This window comes from Arvicanthis niloticus, chromosome 28 (assembly GCF_011762505.2).
Source record: "Arvicanthis niloticus isolate mArvNil1 chromosome 28, mArvNil1.pat.X, whole genome shotgun sequence".
In the NCBI taxonomy this organism is placed as follows: domain Eukaryota; kingdom Metazoa; phylum Chordata; class Mammalia; order Rodentia; family Muridae; genus Arvicanthis; species Arvicanthis niloticus.
This window is the reverse complement of record NC_133436.1, coordinates 9687267-9707633: the sequence shown is the minus strand read 5'-3', so window position 1 is coordinate 9707633 and position 20367 is coordinate 9687267. Positions and strand designations below refer to the sequence as shown.

General features: G+C 47.1%; 2 protein-coding genes across 4 annotated transcripts in view; one reads left to right on the top strand and one right to left on the bottom strand.

The window, feature by feature from the left end:
• Window positions 1–6246, top strand: part of Tmem181 (transmembrane protein 181) — a 53335-nt gene extending 47089 nt beyond the window's left edge. For all 3 annotated transcript variants that reach the window (XM_076926685.1, XM_076926687.1, XM_076926686.1), the window contains exons 14-17: window positions 952–1032; window positions 1930–2021; window positions 2295–2361; window positions 3142–6246. In XM_076926685.1, coding sequence (XP_076782800.1) covers window positions 952–1032; window positions 1930–2021; window positions 2295–2361; window positions 3142–3220 — 319 coding nt within the window. In that variant the 3' untranslated portion in view covers window positions 3221–6246. The remainder of the gene's footprint in view (window positions 1–951; window positions 1033–1929; window positions 2022–2294; window positions 2362–3141) is intronic.
• Window positions 6247–8112: 1866 nt separating this feature from the next.
• Window positions 8113–14722, bottom strand: Dynlt1 (dynein light chain Tctex-type 1). Its single transcript, XM_076926688.1, has 5 exons — window positions 14601–14722; window positions 12439–12480; window positions 9405–9528; window positions 8970–9047; window positions 8113–8516 (listed from the first exon to the last, which is right to left on the bottom strand). Exons 1-5 carry the CDS (start codon window positions 14625–14627, stop codon window positions 8446–8448), a joined length of 342 nt encoding a protein of 113 aa, XP_076782803.1. The 5' UTR covers window positions 14628–14722; the 3' UTR covers window positions 8113–8445.
• Between the last annotated feature and the right edge of the window lie 5645 nt (window positions 14723–20367).

The window sequence follows — 20367 nt, the reverse complement described above, 5'->3', positions numbered from 1 at the left end:
TGGTGACAGGGCAGCATGCAGGAGACACGGTGCTGTAGAAGGAGCTGAGAGTTTTATGTCTGGGGCCACAGGCAGCAGGAAAAGAACTGTGCCACTGAGCCTGGCCTTCCTCTAACAAGGCTACACCTCCTAATAATGCCACTCGCCCCAAGCATCAAAACCCATGAGTCTGTGGGGCCAAATCTATTCAAACCACCACAGCTCCTGATCAAAGTTATATAAATTATATAACAGCCAGATGGTGGTGGTATACACCTTGAATGCCTGCACTCAGGAGGCAGAGGCAGGTGGATCTGAGTGTGAGGCCAGTCTGGTCTACAGAGCAAGCTCCAGGACAGCCAGAGATACATATACAAACCCTGTCTCAAGGGGGAAAACAAGTTACATAATGGCCTAGGTTACAAACGTCCCATCATAAATGCCCAGGCGTGTGAAGCATGCTAACCCATACTTTACCGCTCACTCCAAACCTTGCTAGGCACACACACTGTCACCCACATCACAGAAGCTGAGCCTGTGAAGTTACCTGAGGGGTGCCTGTGCCTAGAGATCCTTTTGGTGCTGAGGACAGGACTCTGTGTGAGCAGTCAGCAGGCATCAAGGAGAAGCCACTGTCAGGGCAGGTGGCAGCCATCTGCAAAGCCCTCCCCCAGGCAGTGTTTGTTGGAATATTTTAAGAGATTGACTGGTTGCTTTGACTTGATCTCTGTTTCCTAAAATCTAAAGCTGTCCAGTGGGTGTCTGCCGTGCTCTTTGGTTGCATTGGTTTTGGTTGCATTGGTTTTTTGTTCCACACACACACACACACACACACACACACACACACACACACCCTGAGCAAAAGTGACTGGGGGTGGGGTGTCAAATAGAGTGTGTATAGAAGTTTCCTGTTAAGGCTTGCTGGGGTGAGCCCTTCTGTGTTTCCACGTGGTGGTTCCCCTTCTCTTTCAGCATCGTCATCCTCTACCTAAGGTTTGGAGCACAGGTGCTGCAGGACAACTTCGTAGCAGAGCTGTCCGCTCACTACCAGAGCTATATCCTTATCTCGGGGAGCTGGGCCTGCGAGCCGCCCTGTGTTCACGGTTGACACCTTAGCTGTGGACATTTATGAGGGGATCTTGTGCTTCACAGGCCTCCAGCAGGCCTTGCGCTCTCTCTTGGCTTCCTGTTGGCCCTGGGAAGGGTGAGTGTCGTCAGTCCTCCTCCTGAGGCAGGAAGCTGACACACAGCAGGGCTGAGTCAGCATCCAGGATGAGTCACTGCACGCTCTGATGCAAAAGGATGACCACAGCAGACCGCTCTCGGGGCCCTGCTGCTTGCTTCTTGTGGGCAGGCCTGAGAACCTGAGTCAGACAGACAGACAGACACCCTGAGCACGCACTGAGGACCAGCCAGGGATTGGAGTCCTGTGTGCTGACAGCACCTTCTAAGCTTCGTTCAGGTGCAGCCAGACGCCAGCATCCCTGTGGCTTCAGCTTGAGTCTGAGGGAAGGTTCATACGGCACTGAAGCTCTGATTCCACTGTGCCCATATCCAGTCGGTATCTTGCTCCTCCTGCCTTCCCTTCCTCCCACAGGTGGATGGGAAGCACGTATGTTGAGATTAATGGAGCATCTGTTTTATCACTTGTGACTGAATTCCAGCTGTTAGGTGCTTGAGGGTCTGTATTTGTGGAAGAGGTTAAGGACACTTCAGGTTTGCATTTCTTGTGTCAGCAGACCTCAATCGCTTCTGTTCTTCAGGAGTTATAAACCTAGGTCCCACTAAGACCCTGAAGGGTCCCTATGGCATCTAGCCCTGCGCTCGAGCTGAAGCATTCTGGCATCTGGGCTGTGGACCCCCATGCTGGTTTATCCTGGAAAGGGCTGCTGGGGGATGGGAGGCAGAAGCTTGTGTGTCCAAACTCATGCTTTTCCCTTGACTGGCAACACCAGCTGAATTCCTGTCTTTCTATGGCCTGTTGAACTTTTACCTCTACACGCTGGCCTTTGTATACTCTCCTTCGAAGAATGCTCTGTACGGTAAGCCACCACTGTGGGGCTGGGCTGCATCAGCTCAGGTGTCCCCAGGTATAGGGCACTGTGACTCACAACACCTTCTGTTTGGACAGGGGCAGCAGGCAGCTAAATGGTGTCTGCAACACAATTGTACCTATATCACAATCTCACAAAATGCCTCGGCTGAGTCCCAATGGGACTTGGGATCCTTCAGCCTCCCACCTAGGCTCCTTCAGACTCCCACCTAAGCTAGTAACACAAAATGCTCTTGTTAAAAAGGCTTTTGTTGTCTTTCAGAGTCCCAGCTGAAAGACAATCCTGCATTTTCCATGCTGAACGACTCTGATGATGATGTGATTTACGGGTAAGTCACCGCCACCACGCACGTCCCGCCTGGCTCTGCATGCCTACTGCATTGGCAGTATTTGAAGACTATCTCCATGGCATTAGACTGTTAGCTGGGAGTGCCAGGGCCTTATGGCTTCGCTTTGTATCCCTTGAGTGGGTTTAATAGCATTCCATTCTGCAGAATGCCTGCAGGGTGTGGTAACTACAGAATTATTCTGGGGTGCTGAGAGTCAAGTTGGGGAGAGTGAGCAGTTTTAGTTGACCCTAAAAGTGATGCTGTGAGGTGAGTTCCTTCAGTATAGCTGTCAGCACAAAAGCAAAGAGGTAGCCAAGGGCTACCAGATGGTGGCTGTAGAGTGACTTAGTGAAGAATCTGCTGTACACATGAGCACCCATGTAAAAATGCCAGGTTCTGAGCTGGGTGTGGTCATACGTGCCTTTAATCCCAGCACTCAGGAAACAGAAGCAGGTGGATCTTTATGAGTTCAAGACCAGCCAAGGCTACATAGTGAGACCCTGTCTCATAAAACAGCACAAGCCAGACCCAGTGCTCAGTGGTGCATACCTATAACCCCAGCATAGGGGGGTGGGGATAGAAGGCCCCTAGGGCTTACGAGCTGGTCTCTCTAGCAGAATCAGTTGAGCTCCAGGTCCTGTGAGAAACCCTATCTCAAAACCTGAGGGGAAGATGAATTGAGAAAGACCCCTGATATTGACCTCTGGCCTCCACATACATGTGCATGCACAGAGAAGAGCTGTCAGAGTAGCCGAGGGTCAAAGGTCTCTTTTACGACAGGAGTGACTATGAAGAAATGCCTCTGCAGAACGGCCAGGCCATCCGTGCCAAGTGCAGGGACGAGTCGGACAGTGACTGAGCCCTGGGCAGCAGATGGGACAGCAGGGGGCTAGAGGCCTGCCTGAGTGGTGCGTTCTGGCCCTCTCTTCTTCTGTTTGTGTCTGGACTCCTCTGCACGCAAAGGTTTCCTGTTCCTTATTTGTTTACATATTTTTAAAAGAAAAACCAAATGGATTGAAATATAGGGCAGAGTTTGCTGTGAGGGTCGCCCCACTATTTAAGAAAAGGGGCTGACTGGTGGAGAATTCAAAGGCATATCCTTTACATCGATAATCAGGTGAAATGGAGCCTGTATGCAGTCATGAGGAGAAATTACCCATTTTTAATAAAACAAATTATGTACTTTTTTTTCCTTTTTAAAAAGCAGTTGAGTCTGTGGGAGGCCTGATGACCAAGGTCTCAGTATGGCAGTGACAACTCTTTCCTCTATGTGGCACCGTTCTTGTGTGCTCCACCCTCAAGGGAAGCCTAACCCTTGCCTGCCTCAGGTGGGAGATCTGCGTCCATCTTCTCCAGCACATGGGGTGATGAGTGTGCTGACTTCCAGGCATCTGCAGTGAGGCTTTGATTGTGATTGGTGAGCACATACAAGGTCATTTTCAGGAATGGCGGGTGGTCAGGTTCCTGTCCGTCATTGCCCTTGAGCAGAAGTGACAGCGAAGTTGAGCTCAGAGTGGGCTGGGAGCCTGGAGGAAGCTAAGGTGGCTACAGGCCAGTAGCTATGGGCAAGGTCCTTGTGTCATGGTGCTTTCGGGGTCTGTGTACAGATAGGATTGGGTCTCCCTGTGCTCAAGGTGGAAAACGGGATGGCCCTTCCCAGTCCAAGAGTTTCTGCATTTCCACTGAGTATGAAACCCCCAGAGAACTCTATTTTTTTTTTAAATGAAAGCTACATGAAATACAACTGTATTAGAAATTCTTTATTGCCAGAAAGACTTCCTGTTTAACACTAGAAACTAAAAGAAAGAGAAAGTAAGGCATTTTGGGTGGCTGTAGAGACAGCGTCAGATGAGAGAGCGTGCCCCGAAGTCAGTCTGTGTCTGCAGTGTTGCTCTGAAGAACAGATGTCACCTGCACTGGTGATGTTCAGCATTGGAAGTCCTGAGGGCCACTGCCTTCCCTCCCGCTCCTTGCAGTTTCCCCACACAGAACGTCTCTGTGAACACCTGGTAAAGGTCGCCATCCTGCCTGCTTCTGTCTTGGCAAATCCAGAGGCCAGGTTCAGGTAGATCCTCTTCAGGCAACACCACACTCCCTTCATCTATGCACCGACTCAGATTTCTGCTCTGAGCTGCAGGTTACTGTCTCTGTGGGCCGGACTCCAGGAATGGCAGAGGCTCTTCATTCTGCCTGTCTTCTTAAACTTCAACATACTTTAATATGGATTCTATGTGCATTGTTTTAAAAAACAAAAACTTGTAGATATGAATGTTGGAATAGAACTGTCATTGCAAGGGTAATGGGTTTACATGATTTTTTACACTTGCTGTGATCACTGTGTCTGTTTGCAAAGATAACAGAAGGGTTTGTTTCCATCCCTTCCCTTGTAGCTACCACTGCAGCTGGCATTTTATGGACACTGACTTGTGCTGATCCCAAGATGTTCCAATATGTGAGAGTTTACATGTTTTAATCATTATAAATAAGTCTCCATGGTTTATAACACTATTTATCAGTGTAAGATATTTTAAGCATTTAAAGAACAGCATCTGAAGTACAGACTTCAGAACCTTTAAAAACTGCCCTGTAGTATAATTATAAGCTGATCCTCGTGTCTATAAAACTAAGGGAATTTTTTTGGCTGTTGAAATAGGAATTACAAAGAAGCACTCCCTACTGTCGTGTCCATCACGTATTATATGCTGGGTAATGCTCTGTTTACAGACTAAGACTTGAGTGTGTAGGTGGAAGCTGGGGTGTTAGGTTCAAACACTAAACTCCACCGGGGACTTTCGATAGTAACCAGAAGACTGTTTTGTTCTGAGGAGATTAAAATTTTGTAAACCTAAGTTTACAAAGTTATAAATTCAAAGGGCTGACTAGTTCTTTCAGGGTAATGGTTTGAATCATACTGTCTTTGGGGTATTTTTTATATTGGTCCAATCCAGGGCAACCTGGAAAGTGATGGCTCCCAGATTCCCCTGAGAGAGCTTCATTATCCCTGTGGATAGTAAATCTGCTTGATTTATTGTCAAATCATTGCAGCAGTGATTTGGTGCCTTCAAGCCCCATTTGAAAGGCTAGAGAAGAGGGTATGTAAACTTACATCTGAGGCTCTCGAGGCAGTCCCTTGCACACTTACAGACTGATGTAGCCTAGGTGTGTAAAGCCAGCCATCTGAGGCTCTCAAGGCAGTCCCTTGCACACTTACAGACTGATGTGGCTTAGGTGTGTAAAGCCAGCCATCTGAGGCTCGCGAGGCAGTCTCTTGTACACTTACAGACTGATGTAGCTTAGGTGTGTAAAGCCAGCCTGCAGATGAGCAGTTTATAAAGCAAGTTTCACTAGCCTCAAGTGCTGAACCAGCGAAGGCGCCGTTAGGATCAACAGGTTCAAATATGGTTACTGATCTTTATAGGAGAAACACAAGCACCCACTAAAGGGAGAACTAAGTCCCTCCATGAGGAACAGACCTGAGACTTGACATGTATTTGTATATTTGAGGGTTTGCCTTAGTGGTTAGATTGGGGGGGGCAGCCCCTTTTTTTTTTTTTTTTTTCCTCCCCAGGCCAAAGGGAAATTGATTTCGCCAGACACCTTGCTGAACGTTTCTCTTGGTGGTTTGGGTGCTTAGGTGCTACCATTCTATGATATATCCTGTGACACAGAACAGGTTACTTCCATTGTATGACAGAGGGATTTTCTGCTTCTGAAAACTACCTTTTTACAAATGTCTGTAAATATCTGTCAAATAAAAACACTAACCTCTAAGTCCAGAAGGAACACTGTTTGAACAATCAGCAGAACAGTGGTGCCTGAGCAGTCAGTCAAAGAATAAATGCTTATTTATGAAAAACTAAATAAACTTCACATTTTGGGATTTTATACTAGACTTTTTGTTGCTGTGACAGAGATCTGATGAAAAACTCACAGGACGTCACTAGCTCACTGGTCCATGGCTGGCTCCTTCCATCATGGTCCTATGATGAGGACGAACAGGGTACCTAGACTGTGTGGCCAAGTTACTCACATCCTGGTGGCCAGGACAAGACAGAGGCCCTTACCCACTAGGGATACTTGCTGTAACCTGAGTCCTTCAGCAAGTTCCACCACCAAGTTTCCAGAACATCCCCAGATATCACTGCCAGATGAGAACCAGGTATTTGACGCACACCTGTAGGGAACATTTCTCATCCAAACTGTAACAGCTTCATTCTGACACTCTTGTTCACCGATGTTAATGTATTTCTAATTTTTAATCCTTTATGTAGTACTTCCTTTTTATATGAATGCTTTAGAAAGAGGACCTCAGAGACCACACCACAGCAAGGCTCTTCAGCCTTGCTGAAGGGATACTGGGGAGACGGCTGGTTCAGTGGGTTAAACGCTGACTTTGTGAGAATGAGGGCCCGAGTTTGGATCTGCAGCTTCTAGGTAAAAGCGAACACAGTGGTGCGTGCCTGTGACCTGGGGCTGGGAAGACGTGCCTATTAACCCCAGGGCTGGAAAAACGGAGCAGAGACAGGTGTATCCCAGTGGTTTCGTGGCCAGCCAGTTTAGCTCGGTTTGCTCCAGGTTCAGTGAGAGACCCCATCTCAGAAAATATGCTGGAACTGGACACCCACAAAAGACCATGCAGGAGTGTGCACCCCTACAGACATGCACATGCACACACCAGGTGGTAATGCCAATCACAGTGTCTTACGTGGTCCACAAGAAGGACCCCAGAGCGGTCAACAGCCTAGTCTTTGGGGGTCCCTTCTCACTAGGATTTGTGACTTGAAACTAACTGGGTAAACTGTAGGCCCTTTGTCATACCCAAACTAAGCATTGTTAAGAACAGCAATTCTGAAAGCATTCTCTATGTAGCTGCTACTAAAATTCTAAGAACCTAGAACTGAAAGCTGCAGGATGATGGCGCTGGGCAGAGCATGCGTAGGTCAGAGCTTACTGGCTTGCTCAGCCTTCACGTCTAGGAAACAGGAACTAGGCTGTAGGATTGCAGCATGGCTAGGCTCCTGTCCTACAGGTGAAATAGGCCCATTTCCACCCTGGAGGACCAAGGCAGAGCTGCGAGGGCAAACATGTTTACCATATTGCTAGGGACAGAATCCCAGGAGTCGTTCCTCCTGTTCTTTTTGCTTCCTGGTTTGTGCCACCTGAGGTGGCCAGTGCAACAAAAGTAAACTGACGGGCCAGTGAAACGGTACAGCAGGTGGAGGGGCTTGCCACCAACCCTGACTACCTGAGTTCTGTTCTGGGACCCAGTGGTGGAGAAAGCACCAATTCACACAAATTGCCTTTGACCTCCATGGGTATACCAAGGTGTGCCATGGGACGCATGCTTACTCGCTCTCACACACAAATGTGATTTAAAAATTAAACAGCTAAACTGATGTATCCCATTTTCCCAGACATTGGCCATTTTTCTAGATCTCTGAGTGAGGAGGCTACATGTCACAAGTGTCTGACCTGCCCCTGAGGTCTATGACGTCTCTCCAGCTCTGCCAGTGTCAGAGCGTTTCACCAGCACAATAAGAAACAGGCCCATGGGGCTTCAAACATGCCCTGTAAAGCTGGCTTTGCACTGTCCTGAGACCGTCAGCCAAGGTCTGACCATTAGTTCAGGTATATGCTTATGTCAGCATGCAAAAGGCTAAAAGCAACCATGTTTCTTTTCCTCAAACTAATTCTGAAGGCAGTAGCCACAGATTCTTGGGTGATGCTCCAGGCTACAAAGAACACAAAAACTTTAATTTTGAATAATTTATTGTTCTAATAAAAGTAGAAAGTATGAAAAATTAGTGTATCTGAATCATTCCAGAAAGCAAAGACATTTCCACTAGCAGACGTGAGTTTTTAGCACCTTTGAGAAGACAGTTAAGACAAGTGGTACTGTCCACCTCAGATGACAGGTAGCTGCTCAATTGCCTGGCATCATGTGGCTCCTGTGACTGGAGAGTCATTTAGTTCATTTTTCTACATTTTGAGAGTGCCACAGGACAACTTAAAAGAGGAAGAAGTTGTTCGCCCAACATAGCTGGTGGTTAAGATGGACCAGGAGGCTGCAGGCTGGCAAGGAGGTCAAATGGACAGTCCGAAGGCGCTGACAATGCAGTACATGGTCTTGTTCTCCCATCGGACTGTGCAGCTCCCTGTGGGGGGACACAGACAGACACAGGAAATGAGGAGGCCCAGGAGATGCGGGTCCCACTATGCCATTGCTGCAGTGCATGCCTCTGACATACACAGGGAGGGACTTTATTAAAGCCTGACTTACTTACAAATGGGCAAGCACCCACAGAAAGTTTTTGGGAGTTTGTTGGTTTGCTTATTTTAGATAGGGTCTCACAGTGTAGTCCAGGCCTCAAACTCAAAGAGAGCTGCCTGCCTCTGCCTTGCCAGATGTGGCGTGTGCACCATTCCACCAGGCAATGGTAACTTACAGAAATGGCACTGAAATTGAGATGTCTAAGTGCCCACTTCACAGAACACTGCTTAGTGCTACTACAGATCTCTGTACCACGGAGCTATTCGAGAGTTCAAGAGCAGCGAGAGTTCAAGAGCAGCGGGCGTAACAACATCGTCTAGAAGGGTGAGAATCCTACCGTCCGTGGAGCTGTCCCAGAAGCAGGAACTTGCGGTGTGTAACCCAGCACCGTTCTTCTGCATGATCACACAGGTCACTTAAATTAAACAAATGGATGTTAGGAAACTAAAACAAACTTGTGTTAGGAAAACTGGCAGTGTACAAGGCCAGACTGTGCTGTCTCACTCAGACAATATTTCCTTTCTCTTAACATGTTCCCAACATGTCTGATCAGACATCCTGTGATTGTTTAACATAATCCCTGAGACACTGGCGTCAGTCTGGCACACAAAAGTGCATGTGCATGTGCATGGTACACAAGGGACCTGGTCCTGGAAGAAACCTTGGAAGTTCGACAACCAACTACTAAGTGACCTTTCTTCCAGCACCAGACACACCTCACATCAGTAGTTAAAGAACCTCTATCAAAATACACAGGATAAAAATCCATTACCAATGTATTTAAATGGTTTCCCCAGTTTGGTGAGTTGGCTCAAAGTCTGTTCTACAACATTAGTGGTCCACTGGTTGACTTTGCTGTGCTGGTAGGCATTACCACCGATGGCGCTTTCTATAGCCTAGGGGGGGGAAAACACGAGAGGTCATGGAGAGAACCCACTCACCACTAACCACTCACCCAACACGGCCCATAGCCCCCTAGAACTAAAGACAGAACTCTCAGAAGATGCGAGCGTAGGCTTAGTCATGGGCCCCTCTGCGCGGGTGGCTTCTCTCAGCAGCATCGCACGGCATCCCAGTTACGCTTATATTGGCTGAAGATGTATTCTCTATAGAATCTGTCAGATGGGCTCAACACTCCGACTGAACAAATGGACTGGATGTTTCTGCTGCTCCTCATCTTTAACCGTAAGCAACACTTTTTATTGAGGCAGAAAAATATTTTATTTTGCCAATTTAAAAGTATACCAGTCATTTTTAGCCAAACCATAAAATATATAATGTGTATTAGATGACATTTTACTGGACATTTGTACAACTGGCAACATACAACCTATCCAGTCTTGTAGTACTTGTGGCCTCGTTGTATAGGCTGTGTTACCACACTTTCCAGATAACTGAACCTCTCACACCGGAAGCTGGAGCTTGCGGTAGCATTTCCCCTGGATTCCAGGGCTCCTGGACAGCACAGCTCACTGTCCTATCCCTGTAATGTCAGTGACTCTCTGGGTCTTTGTCCAGCATCCCCTCTCCCAGATGTCAGTGAGGCTCGGAGCAGGTCCCTCCCCACCCCTTCTAACCTGCTGGAAGCCTGACAGTGAGTTTCATGAGAGCCTAAAGTAAAGACAGACACAGGTCCAGGGGCCCTCACTGCACACAGTGGAGAAGGAGCGGGCCAGACATTCCAGGCTGAGGGCAGCAACAGCTTTTGAGGGATAAACTGTGGTTTCCACCTCCAGACTTGGGGCTCTGACCAGTCACGTTGACCCAGCTCCTCTGCCATGTCTGTCTACTCTAGGTTGAGAGCACACTATGGGCTGAGGACTAACGGTCTTGCTTTAATCAAGGTATGGCTAGACACGGAATACTGTCAGAAGAGGAAGAGCAAACCCCCTCTATGCACTATGAAGCCCAGTCTTTAGGGAGAAAGGAAGACTAATTTTGGATCCACTCATATTCCAGCTACCGAATATTTATAAACAGCTTGAGGACAGAACTAACTGACTGCCAGGGCAAAAAAGCTGAGTCACCTCCCGCTTCCCTGTGGACTGCTAATGTGCATTGTCAACCACCTGCTGCCTAGTAACAGTCTAAGTGGACAGAAAACAGGAGGCAAACTCATCCCTAACAAACCCACTCTATTCTTCCCAGTTCCGGCTTAATCCACCACCTTTCTGCTTCCCACCTGTTCCACAGGAAACACTGCAAGGAAGAAACAACAAAAGGCAAATTTACACTCCCTGCAAAGCACCAGAGAAGTCACACAGGATGTTTAGCAATGTACATAAAAAGAGAAAATCATCTTGGCTTTGGATACTTCTCACAAAACAAAGTGTGGTTCTTTAACACGGGCATCAAAAATCTTACATTGTGTCAATCCAAAATTACTTGAGGGAACCTCAAATGGGAAGAAGGGTTTATTCTAGCTCCCTGTCCATGATGATGGGAGAGTCCTGGCAGTCAGGGCCTGAGACAGCTGATCACAGCAACAGCCAGGAAGCCATGGCAAGGACTGCTGGGGTTCAGCATGCTTTCTCCTTTGCCTTCAGGTTGGGACCCTCCCAGCCTGTGGAACAGTGCCACACACATCCTGGGTGGGTCTTTTACCTCAGCTAGCCTAAACTAGGCAATTCTTCACAGACATAAAGTGTGGTAACCAGCCACCTCACATTCCTGCCACAATGATGGACTGTCTCCCTTCCAAACATGAGCCAAAATCAACCCTTCCTTCCTAAACTCTGCTTCTGTCAGATACTCTCAGAGTGTTCCAATCCCTTTTGCCTTTGTCCACCTTGTTTAAGAGAAGTACTATAGTATCGATAATATATTTAAAAATGTAAGAAAAACCTGTGAATAACCCCAACTGTATCTCCAGGTCCTGAGTTACGTACGCTGTCACACTCTGCAGTTGCTTTTTCTCATCAAACACTAGAGACATTTCTGTGTGTGTCGTGAATCTTCATGCTAAACGGTTACAGAATCTGCCTCCACACTTTCTGATGCCGCGTAAGACTCCTTGATTGGTTATATACTATAGGAGTAATTTTTGCTTAAAGTAAAAAATGTTTGAAATGTCAAAACATACAAGTTCGATAGCTCTTGAGATTTTTTTTTTCCCCATTTTAACCACATGGTGTTTTCCTTCATACATGCTGTGCTGGTTCCTTTTATGTCAACCTGACTGACACAAGCTCAAGTCATTGATAGGAGGGGACTCTTCAATTAAGAAAGTAACTCCATAAGACCCAGTTTAAGACTTTTTTAAAAATATTTTTAATGATTTATTTATTTATTTTATATATGTGAGTACTCAGTCACTGTCTTCAGACACACCAGAAGAGGGCATCAGATCCCATTACAGATGGTTGTGAGCCACCATGTGGTTGCTGGGAACTGAACTCAGGACCTCTGGAAGAGCGGTCAGTGCTTTAATGGCTGAGCCATGTCTCCAGCCCATAAGATATTTTCTTAATAAAGGATTGGCTGGGAAGAGCCTGCCTATTGTGGGTGGTGTCATCCCTAGGCTTGTCCTGGGTTCCATAAAAATGCAAGCTGAGCAAGCCATAAGGAGCAAGCCAGTAAGTAGATCCCTCCATGGCTTCTGCATCTGCTTCTGCCTCCAGGTTCCTGCTTGAGTTCCTGTCCTGACTTCCTTTGATGATGAACTGTGATGCGGAAGTGTAAGCAGAATAAACCTACCCTTCTTCCTCAAACTGCTGTGGTCATGGTGTTAAATCACAGTAATAGTAACTGTAACTAAGACACATGGCATCAATCAAATCTTGGAAAACAAGCATGTTCCCTCTTACCTCCTTGACAATGTTGCTCACTTCATCAACAACAAACGCAGTCTGTTAAGGAAGAAAATCTAGGTAAGTCTGGTTTAAAAGAGCTTTCTGCACAGCATCAATAATCACACAATAAGATACTGACCCTGACTTAGAAATCAGGCTGCCAACTGTACAGACGAACCTCAGAGCCCAGGTGTGAAGCAGCTGTCTGAGTGTCAGACTGCGAGCCAAGTGTCACTTCAAACCAGAACCCTCTCTCTGCTTCCCCTGCAGCTGACGGTCAGCACCATCAGCTAGCACAGGTGCATGTTATGAGCCACTCTGCTGCCATCCAAAGCAGCTGAAGAAATGTAAGTAATCCATTGTAAAGACGGGGCATTCTCTTCCGTGAGGCTGGCTGATGTGTGCTCATCCTTTTCTTAACCCCATGAACTACTCCAGGCCTTCAGTGGCGGGCTGCCAGCAGCAAGGTGATGCCTGAGGTAATTTTCTTAAGTCTCCTTTTAACATAACACTCAATTTGAATGGGTGTGAGGGTTTCCTGAACATATTAGCCAGCCACTAGCCTGCCAGTGTGCTGCTTACATGAGAACAAATGAACTATTTCAAGTTCTGGGATCTCCTTAGCACTGGACGTGCCCTGGATAGCACAGCCCACATCGGCAGTCACTCAGTCCTGTTTTGTTACAGACTTTCCTGGCTGCTGACCACAGTGGACCCTGCCCTGTTTTAGTATTGAGTAATCCCCCTTTCTCTTCAGGAGACCAAGAACTGACCACCCAAAGCCATCTCCCTTGCTAGACGCCCCCCCCCCCCCCAAGAAGTCAGTTGGAAACAAAGCTGAAATCACTGAAGTGGGAAAATGTGGTCATCTTCCAGGGTAAGTCAACTGAAAGATCTTCCTAAGTGACTACAGTGATCTGAAGCCACAAGGCACAGTCCTTGCATAACTTCCCACACAGTTAGAGTGAGAAAATAACAGGAGAGAAGTTGTATTGAAGCCAGTGGGCACTGCCAGCTGCTAAAAGAAAGGGAAATGAGCTGAGGAGAACCTGAGGAGTTTCCTTCTGCAGCCTATGCTCTGTGTAAAACACAGATCACTGTCCAGACACTTCACAGATGCCAGCGTCCACCGGTTCACATGTACACGCTGGAATTACAACGCGGTTTTGGGGGCTGCTTCTTCACATGGCCATTTCCTTCCTATAAAGTTTAACTGGCCATGACTACCATACATGAGATCACTGGCCAAACAACCTCCCTGCTATCTGCTTCTGAATCGTGGCTTGCGATTCAGAATGATCCTGATTGCCATAAAGTGTGTTGGGAAAACAGACCAGAACTGAAAGTTTTTGATAAATGCAAACGTCTTACTCTTCCCTCAGAATATCCTTAGTTGACACTTTAGAAATGTCAAAAGAGGAAGTGTTAGGGTATTATTATTATTGACAAATTGTGTGGATTTGTGGGATTTTATTGAGTTTCAACAAAGATTATTCAGGAAGAAAATGAACAACTATTCTATAACGGGCATCCATTCAGCTGTTTCTCAAATGCATGTCAACAGCACGAAGGAAAAGACATTTTGACAACACATCATCAAGGTGAGTGGCTAGGGCACTAAGGCATTGCATTCTTCCCCCCACAGGAATGAGAGATCCGTTACTATCTTAAACTGAAATGAAATGTACCCAGTCGCTGTGGCCTGGGTGGGAGGAAGCACCGCACTGAAGGACAAGGTGCGGCACCGAGACAAAGGCAGGTTCTATTCGCACATCGGTATCTGGCAGACGGACAGTCTGGACAGCAGACCCCCACTGCGGTCACCGAGAGCTGGCCCTACGCGCCCGTGTCATCATACATGCCACAGCAGGATGCCTCCTTTCCCAGCCACGGCCCTGGCTGGGGTCTGAAGCAGTGCTGAAGGGGTAGAGTGATGTCATCCTCCCGGAGGACGCCGTTAACCCCGCCGAGACAACGAGCTCCGCGCCGTCTCCGCGAACCGCGGGCACCGCCCACGCGGGAAAGACACAGAGTGGCCGCTGGGAACCGCCACCCAGGCTCATCAGCCCCGGGCCAGGTGGCCCGTGAGCAGAAGGAGCTGCGTCTTCCCAGGCGGGGCTCCGCCACACCCGGATCTCGGCCACCACCCTCCCTCTCACGGCCCAACCCGAGGTTACCTCCTCGGAGGCCTGGAAGTCTTCCATCTTTCCTCTAGCGCGTCTCCTTCGCCCTCCGAGTAGCGTGAACTGCGCAGGCGCGCTTAAGCCACGCCCACTCCGCCCCGCCCCCGCGCCAGGGACCCTGACCACTACCAATAACCACCCACGTTCTAGGGCCTCGCCCCTCCACCAAAGGCTCCCCCTACCTCCCGGTCCCGCCCACTAGTGGCTCCGCCCATCCGTCGGCCCCGCCTGCTGTTCTTTGGTCTCCAAGTAATTGCGCGATACTCTGAGCCCTTGAGGATGTGGTTTCCAAAGCAAACTGTCAGAGCCACCTAACCTCTCCCTAAACTCTGACAACCCAAACTAAACAAAGGAACAAAAGCTGGCCTCAGAGTGGAAGAAGGTCCTGGCCCTCCCTCCCACTCAAACTATAGAAATTGAAACTTTCAAACAAGCCTTGACTAGGAACAAATTGTAAAATGATTTCCAACAGTATGGAGCGTTGATTTCTTCTTGGGGATCAGGATCAGGATAGTCCAGCTATCTGAACGAGTTCTCATGTAAGAAGCACACTGGCAGGCTAGTGCCTGGCAAACGTTGTTTTCAGTAATCCACCTGATCCCGTGGACAAGCTGATGTCACCACTCTATGGGATTTGATCACTTTGAAATCTACTCTATTTATACCTGTTCATTTTCTACACCCAGTCACATCTGTCTCTGCCAACACCGTGACAACACCATGACCTGCTGCTCATTGTAGTGGGAAGCCTCAGATAAGAGTCCCCAAGCTTCCTTAACTGTGTCACTCTCGCAAGAAATAACTGTCACTCTTGCAGGAAGTTTTCTTCATAACCCAAAGATATATTTTTAAATGATATACTTGGACATATACTCTTTTGTTAAATAGCAATGAAGATTTAGCGTTTTAAAAATGAAGAGAAGGCCTAGAGAGATGAATCAGCAGGTAAGAGCCCACCAGCTCTTCCAGAAAAGCTTGACTCCCAGCACACATCTGAGGCACCTCTCATCCTGTGACCCTCTCTCCAAAGGAACTGGTGTCTTCTTCTGGCCTCAGCAGAAAGCATACATTCACACAGACACATAAATAAAAATAATATCTTTAAAAATAAATAATAAACCCAATATTCACATCTCTGTTTCACAAATAAATCAATTTTTTTAAATGAATAGAAATAACCTAGGTATGGGTGGCACACTTATGTAATCCCAGCACTTGGGAGGGTGGGACAGGTGGCTAGCTTGGACTATGAAGCAAGGAGAATGTAAGAACAACAAAAACAAAAGTGAAGTTCTATCTTCTCTTAATGTATCCTGCTGTTATGAGCGGAATCATGTCCCCTACCCCGAAATCCATTCACACTCCAGAGTGTGACTTTATTTGGAGGTGGGACCTTTAATGAGGTTTCATTAAAATGAAATGAAGTCCTGTATGGGCCTTCAGCAGACTTGGCTTGTGTCCTTATAAAGAGTTCAGGACACAGACAGGTACCTGTAGACTACCATGTGGAGACACAGGGAGATAGATGGCCATCAGTAAGTCAATGGCATTGGCCTTTATAAAAGAATGAGCCAGCCGGGCGATGGTGGCACACGCCTTTAATCCCAGCACTTGGGAGGCAGAGGCAGGCAGATTTCTGAGTTCGAGGCCGGCCTGGTCTACAGAGTGAGTTCCAGGACAGCCAGGGCTACACAGAGAAACCCTGTCTCAAAAAACCAAAAAAAAAAAAAAAAGAATGAGCCTCACTTAGCCTTGCCCAGATCTTAACCTTGGACTCCCAAACTGTGAGAAAAGAAATTGCTACGCAAGCTGCCCCTCCCATGATATTTATTATGCAGCTTGAGCAGACTGGCACATCCACTTTTTAGGTAATGATTCCCATTTTCAAAGCATTGTCTCTCAAACATTCCTAAATGGGTTGACTCAACACTTCATGCCTATGATTCTACTATCCAATAAATACAAGTTCCTACTTACTGAGGGTTTTACCTTAAGGCCAGAGAATCTCCATCACGACCCCTGTGGCGGTACCCAGCACATAACAGACACACCGCAAACACTGCAATTGGACGGGAGCAAGCTGTCAAGCCAGGAGGGAAACCTAATGAGTCTCACCAGGAAGTGGAGATTCACAGAGTGATTTGCTTGAGATCACTGGAGATTGGTATCACCCTTTACCCCAGTTTTTAATGTTAGTTATTTGTGTTCGTGTGTGGTGTGTTTGTGTGTGCATTCGTAGCAGTCAGAAGTAAGCATGAACACCGTCGTCTGCAATCACTTTTTCTTATTGACTCAGGCCTCCCACTGAACCCAGAGCCCGCCAGTCTGCCTAGATCTGCTGGCCAGCAAGCCCTTGGCTTTTGCTTCTCTCTACTCACTGCTCCCCAACTCTGGATGACACTTCTGCACCTGGCTTTTCTGTGTGTGCTGGGGTTCCAGACTCAGGTCGTCATGCTTGGACAGTATGATGGTTTGTATGTGCTCGGCCCAGGGGGTGGCACTATTAGAAGGTGTGGCCTTGTTGGAGCAGGTGTGTCACTGTGGGCGTAGGCTTTAAGACCCTTGTCCTAGCTGCCTGGAAGTGAGTCTTCTCCCAGCAGCCTTCAGATGAAGATGTAGTAGAACTCTCAGCTCCTCCTGCACCATGCCTGCCTGGATGCTGCCATGTTCCTGCCTTGATGATAATGGACTGAACTTCTGAACTTGTGAGCCAGCCCAAATTAAATGTTGTCCTTATAAGAGCTGCCTTGGTCATGGTGTCTGTTCACAGCAGTAAAACTCTAAGATAGACAGCTAGCCCTCTGTCTGCCAAACTGTCTGTCTCCACAGTCCCCAAAGCTCACCCTCTTACCTTAGTCTCCCTATCCTATGGATACTGGAGGTAGGCAAGTTCAGGATCTTGGTACTGGCATCTAGGTCATATATAGGAAGAAGGCATCTCATAGCAGAAGTGGAGATGGAGAGGAGAAGGGAGCAAGAAAAAGAAGAGAGAGAGAGAGACAGAGAGACAGAGAGAGAGAGACAGAGAGAGAGCACAAGCAAATTCATTTCTTATAAGAAACCCACTCTTGAATTAATGGGCCCACTCCCAGGATGCTGCTGTTAATCTAGCCCTGAGAGTAGAGACCCTATGGCCTTCTCTGCTCAGCAGTTACATTTGAATAACTTAGAAAAGGGAAAGCCATTCAGAACATGACAGTTTTGCTTATGACTTGCATACTATTCTGTATGAATGTTAGCCTTCAAAAAAAAAAATTACCCCAGAAATGCCCATGACGGTCCATGAGAAGCTGTTCTTTGTGGTGTCACTAGTCATACATCTGAGGTCACACACAGGAAACACACTGGGCTCTGCTGGGCGTTTGGGGGGAAAGATGAGACATTTCGCCGAAGTCTCTTATCTTCTAGCTTGCAGTATAAAATCCTTGTGTGAGCTCCTCTGCATAGCATTAGGATGTGTCCACCGTCTGGGTCCTTGGTGAAGTGGGATTAGCCACAGACACACTTGGGACACCCATGTAAATCATCGGCCTCAGCCCGTGCCTGGCAGGCAGGAAGGAGACACGCAAGTCAGTGATTGAAGAACTGACTTCCTCATCAAGACACCGTTCAGATTAAGGTAGGATGAAGCCCCAAGTCTACATGGGGGTCTTTCTTGTGTGGTGGGTGGACGCAGTTGTTAGAGCTGTCCCTAAATCGATGGCAAGAATAAGTAAGTGACTGTGTTGAGTAGGAGACACTGGTGGTGGTACGTACTGTTAAACCCCACACTCAGGAAGGCAGGCGGATCTCTGTGAGTTCGAGGCCAGCCTTGTCTACAAAGCAAGTTCCAGGATAGGTTGAGCCACACAGAGAAACCCTGTCTCAAAAAAAAAAAAAAAAAAAAAAAAAAGAAAAAGAAAAGAAAAAAAAAAAAAGGAAGGAAAGATGTTTTAAATGGTATCAGAAACGCAATCTAAGATTTAAAGAACAAAACACAGACAGTATACCAAAGCCGTATGGCATAGAATATCATCTATTCTTGACTTCCTTGGCTTTCAAGGTCTTATGTACTCCACTTGTTTTCTTCTGAATCAACGTCACTGATTTAGGCTGTTTTCATCAACCTTGGCCTGTAGTTTGAAGATGAAAGATAAATATAATTTTACAATAAAGGAGTGAAGTTGCCCAGAACCTACTTTAAACCCTCTTAATCTATCTATCTTGACAGGTTCTCACTTTCTAGAGCTTTCTGTCCTGGGTTTATTATATATAGACCAAACTGACCTCAAACTCATTCTAGGTAGACCAGGCTGGCCTTGAACTCACAGAATCCACCTGCCTCTGATTCCTAAGTACTGAGATGAAAGGCATGCATCACTAGACCCTTAAATTTTTCTTAATTGAGCTTCCTTCAACCCCAAATAGATATCTCGATAAGACATAGGTTGTCAAAGGAAAATGTATATTAGATCTTACAGATCTATGTACAGTAGAGTTGATAGAGAAAAAATTCATTCAGCCAAGATAATTGGAGACTATATAACTTCTTAACTTCCGCATCCGGACAAAAAAATCAGGTTTCAGAGGTGAACAAATCTAGGTCCCAGTGTGACTTCAGGCAAATTACCAAATGCCCTGCCTGCATTTTCCAATCTGTAGACTGGGTGTGCTGAATTCAGCCTGGCACAATGACCTTTAGTGTATAACATACTTGCTAAAGTGTGGGGGCCTAGAGGGAGCACTAAATAAACAGTGGCTCTCCCAACAACAACAACAAATGTACTGACAGGAGTCTGTGGTTGCTATGGCAACATTGTGTTATATTTTACTTCTTTGACCTGTGTGAAGAGGTCAAGTTTAAACCATGAAAATCATGATATTCTCTCTCTCTCTCTCTCTCTCTCTCTCTCTCTCTCTCTCTCTCTCTCTCTCTCTCTCTCTCTCTCTCCCTTTCTCTCTTCTCTTTCACTCTGATTCTACAAGACCATGGGAGGTGCAGGGGAAAGCTGGGTGGCAAGAATTCCCCAAAAGGAGAACCATACATAGCATTCCCACAGAGAGCCATGGTTCTGCAGCACTGGGCTAGCCTTCCGGGGCTTTAGGCATATGGTTATATTTGAATGTCCTGTTATGTTCTAAGGGATCTGAGACTGATCCACTGTATCGAAACTGTCAACATGAACATTTAAGAAATGGGACCTTGGCCAGGGCTTTGCTGGCCTCCCCAGAAAGAAACTTTTTGAGCACACAATTCCCTTCCTGTGCAGGGCTTTCTGATAGTGTTCATTTATGAATGGGAGCCCAGTTCTGGCTGGAACTGGAGATAACCGCTCTTCTTTACTCGCCATCTGCCTTGGGTGGGCTCATGTTCTTTGTGGCTGTCAAAAGCCTCCCTAGAGAAGCTACACAAGGAACATAAAGGGCGTGATTTCTCAGGTACAGTGTTAAGGTCCATTTAGTCACTCGGCTTGTCCTTTGTGTCGGAGGCAGAAGTGTTGTGTTCTCACACTGAAGCTGAGAAGATTCTCAAAAAAAAAAAAAAAAAAAAAAAATAGCTGCACGAAACTCTGACACCAAGAGTCTGTGGCTTGCAGGCTGTGAGAACAGAGCTGGGCAGGGCGGGACCGTGTGTTCTCAGGCACGCATGCGCATGCTGCTACCTGCTCACTTCCCTTCTGCTGTCACGTTGCCTCAACACAGGACTGACATCTATTTCCTTTGGTTCAGTGGCTGCCAGCTCAAAACACACATCAGTAGGTAAAGAAACAAGGGCCTGTGT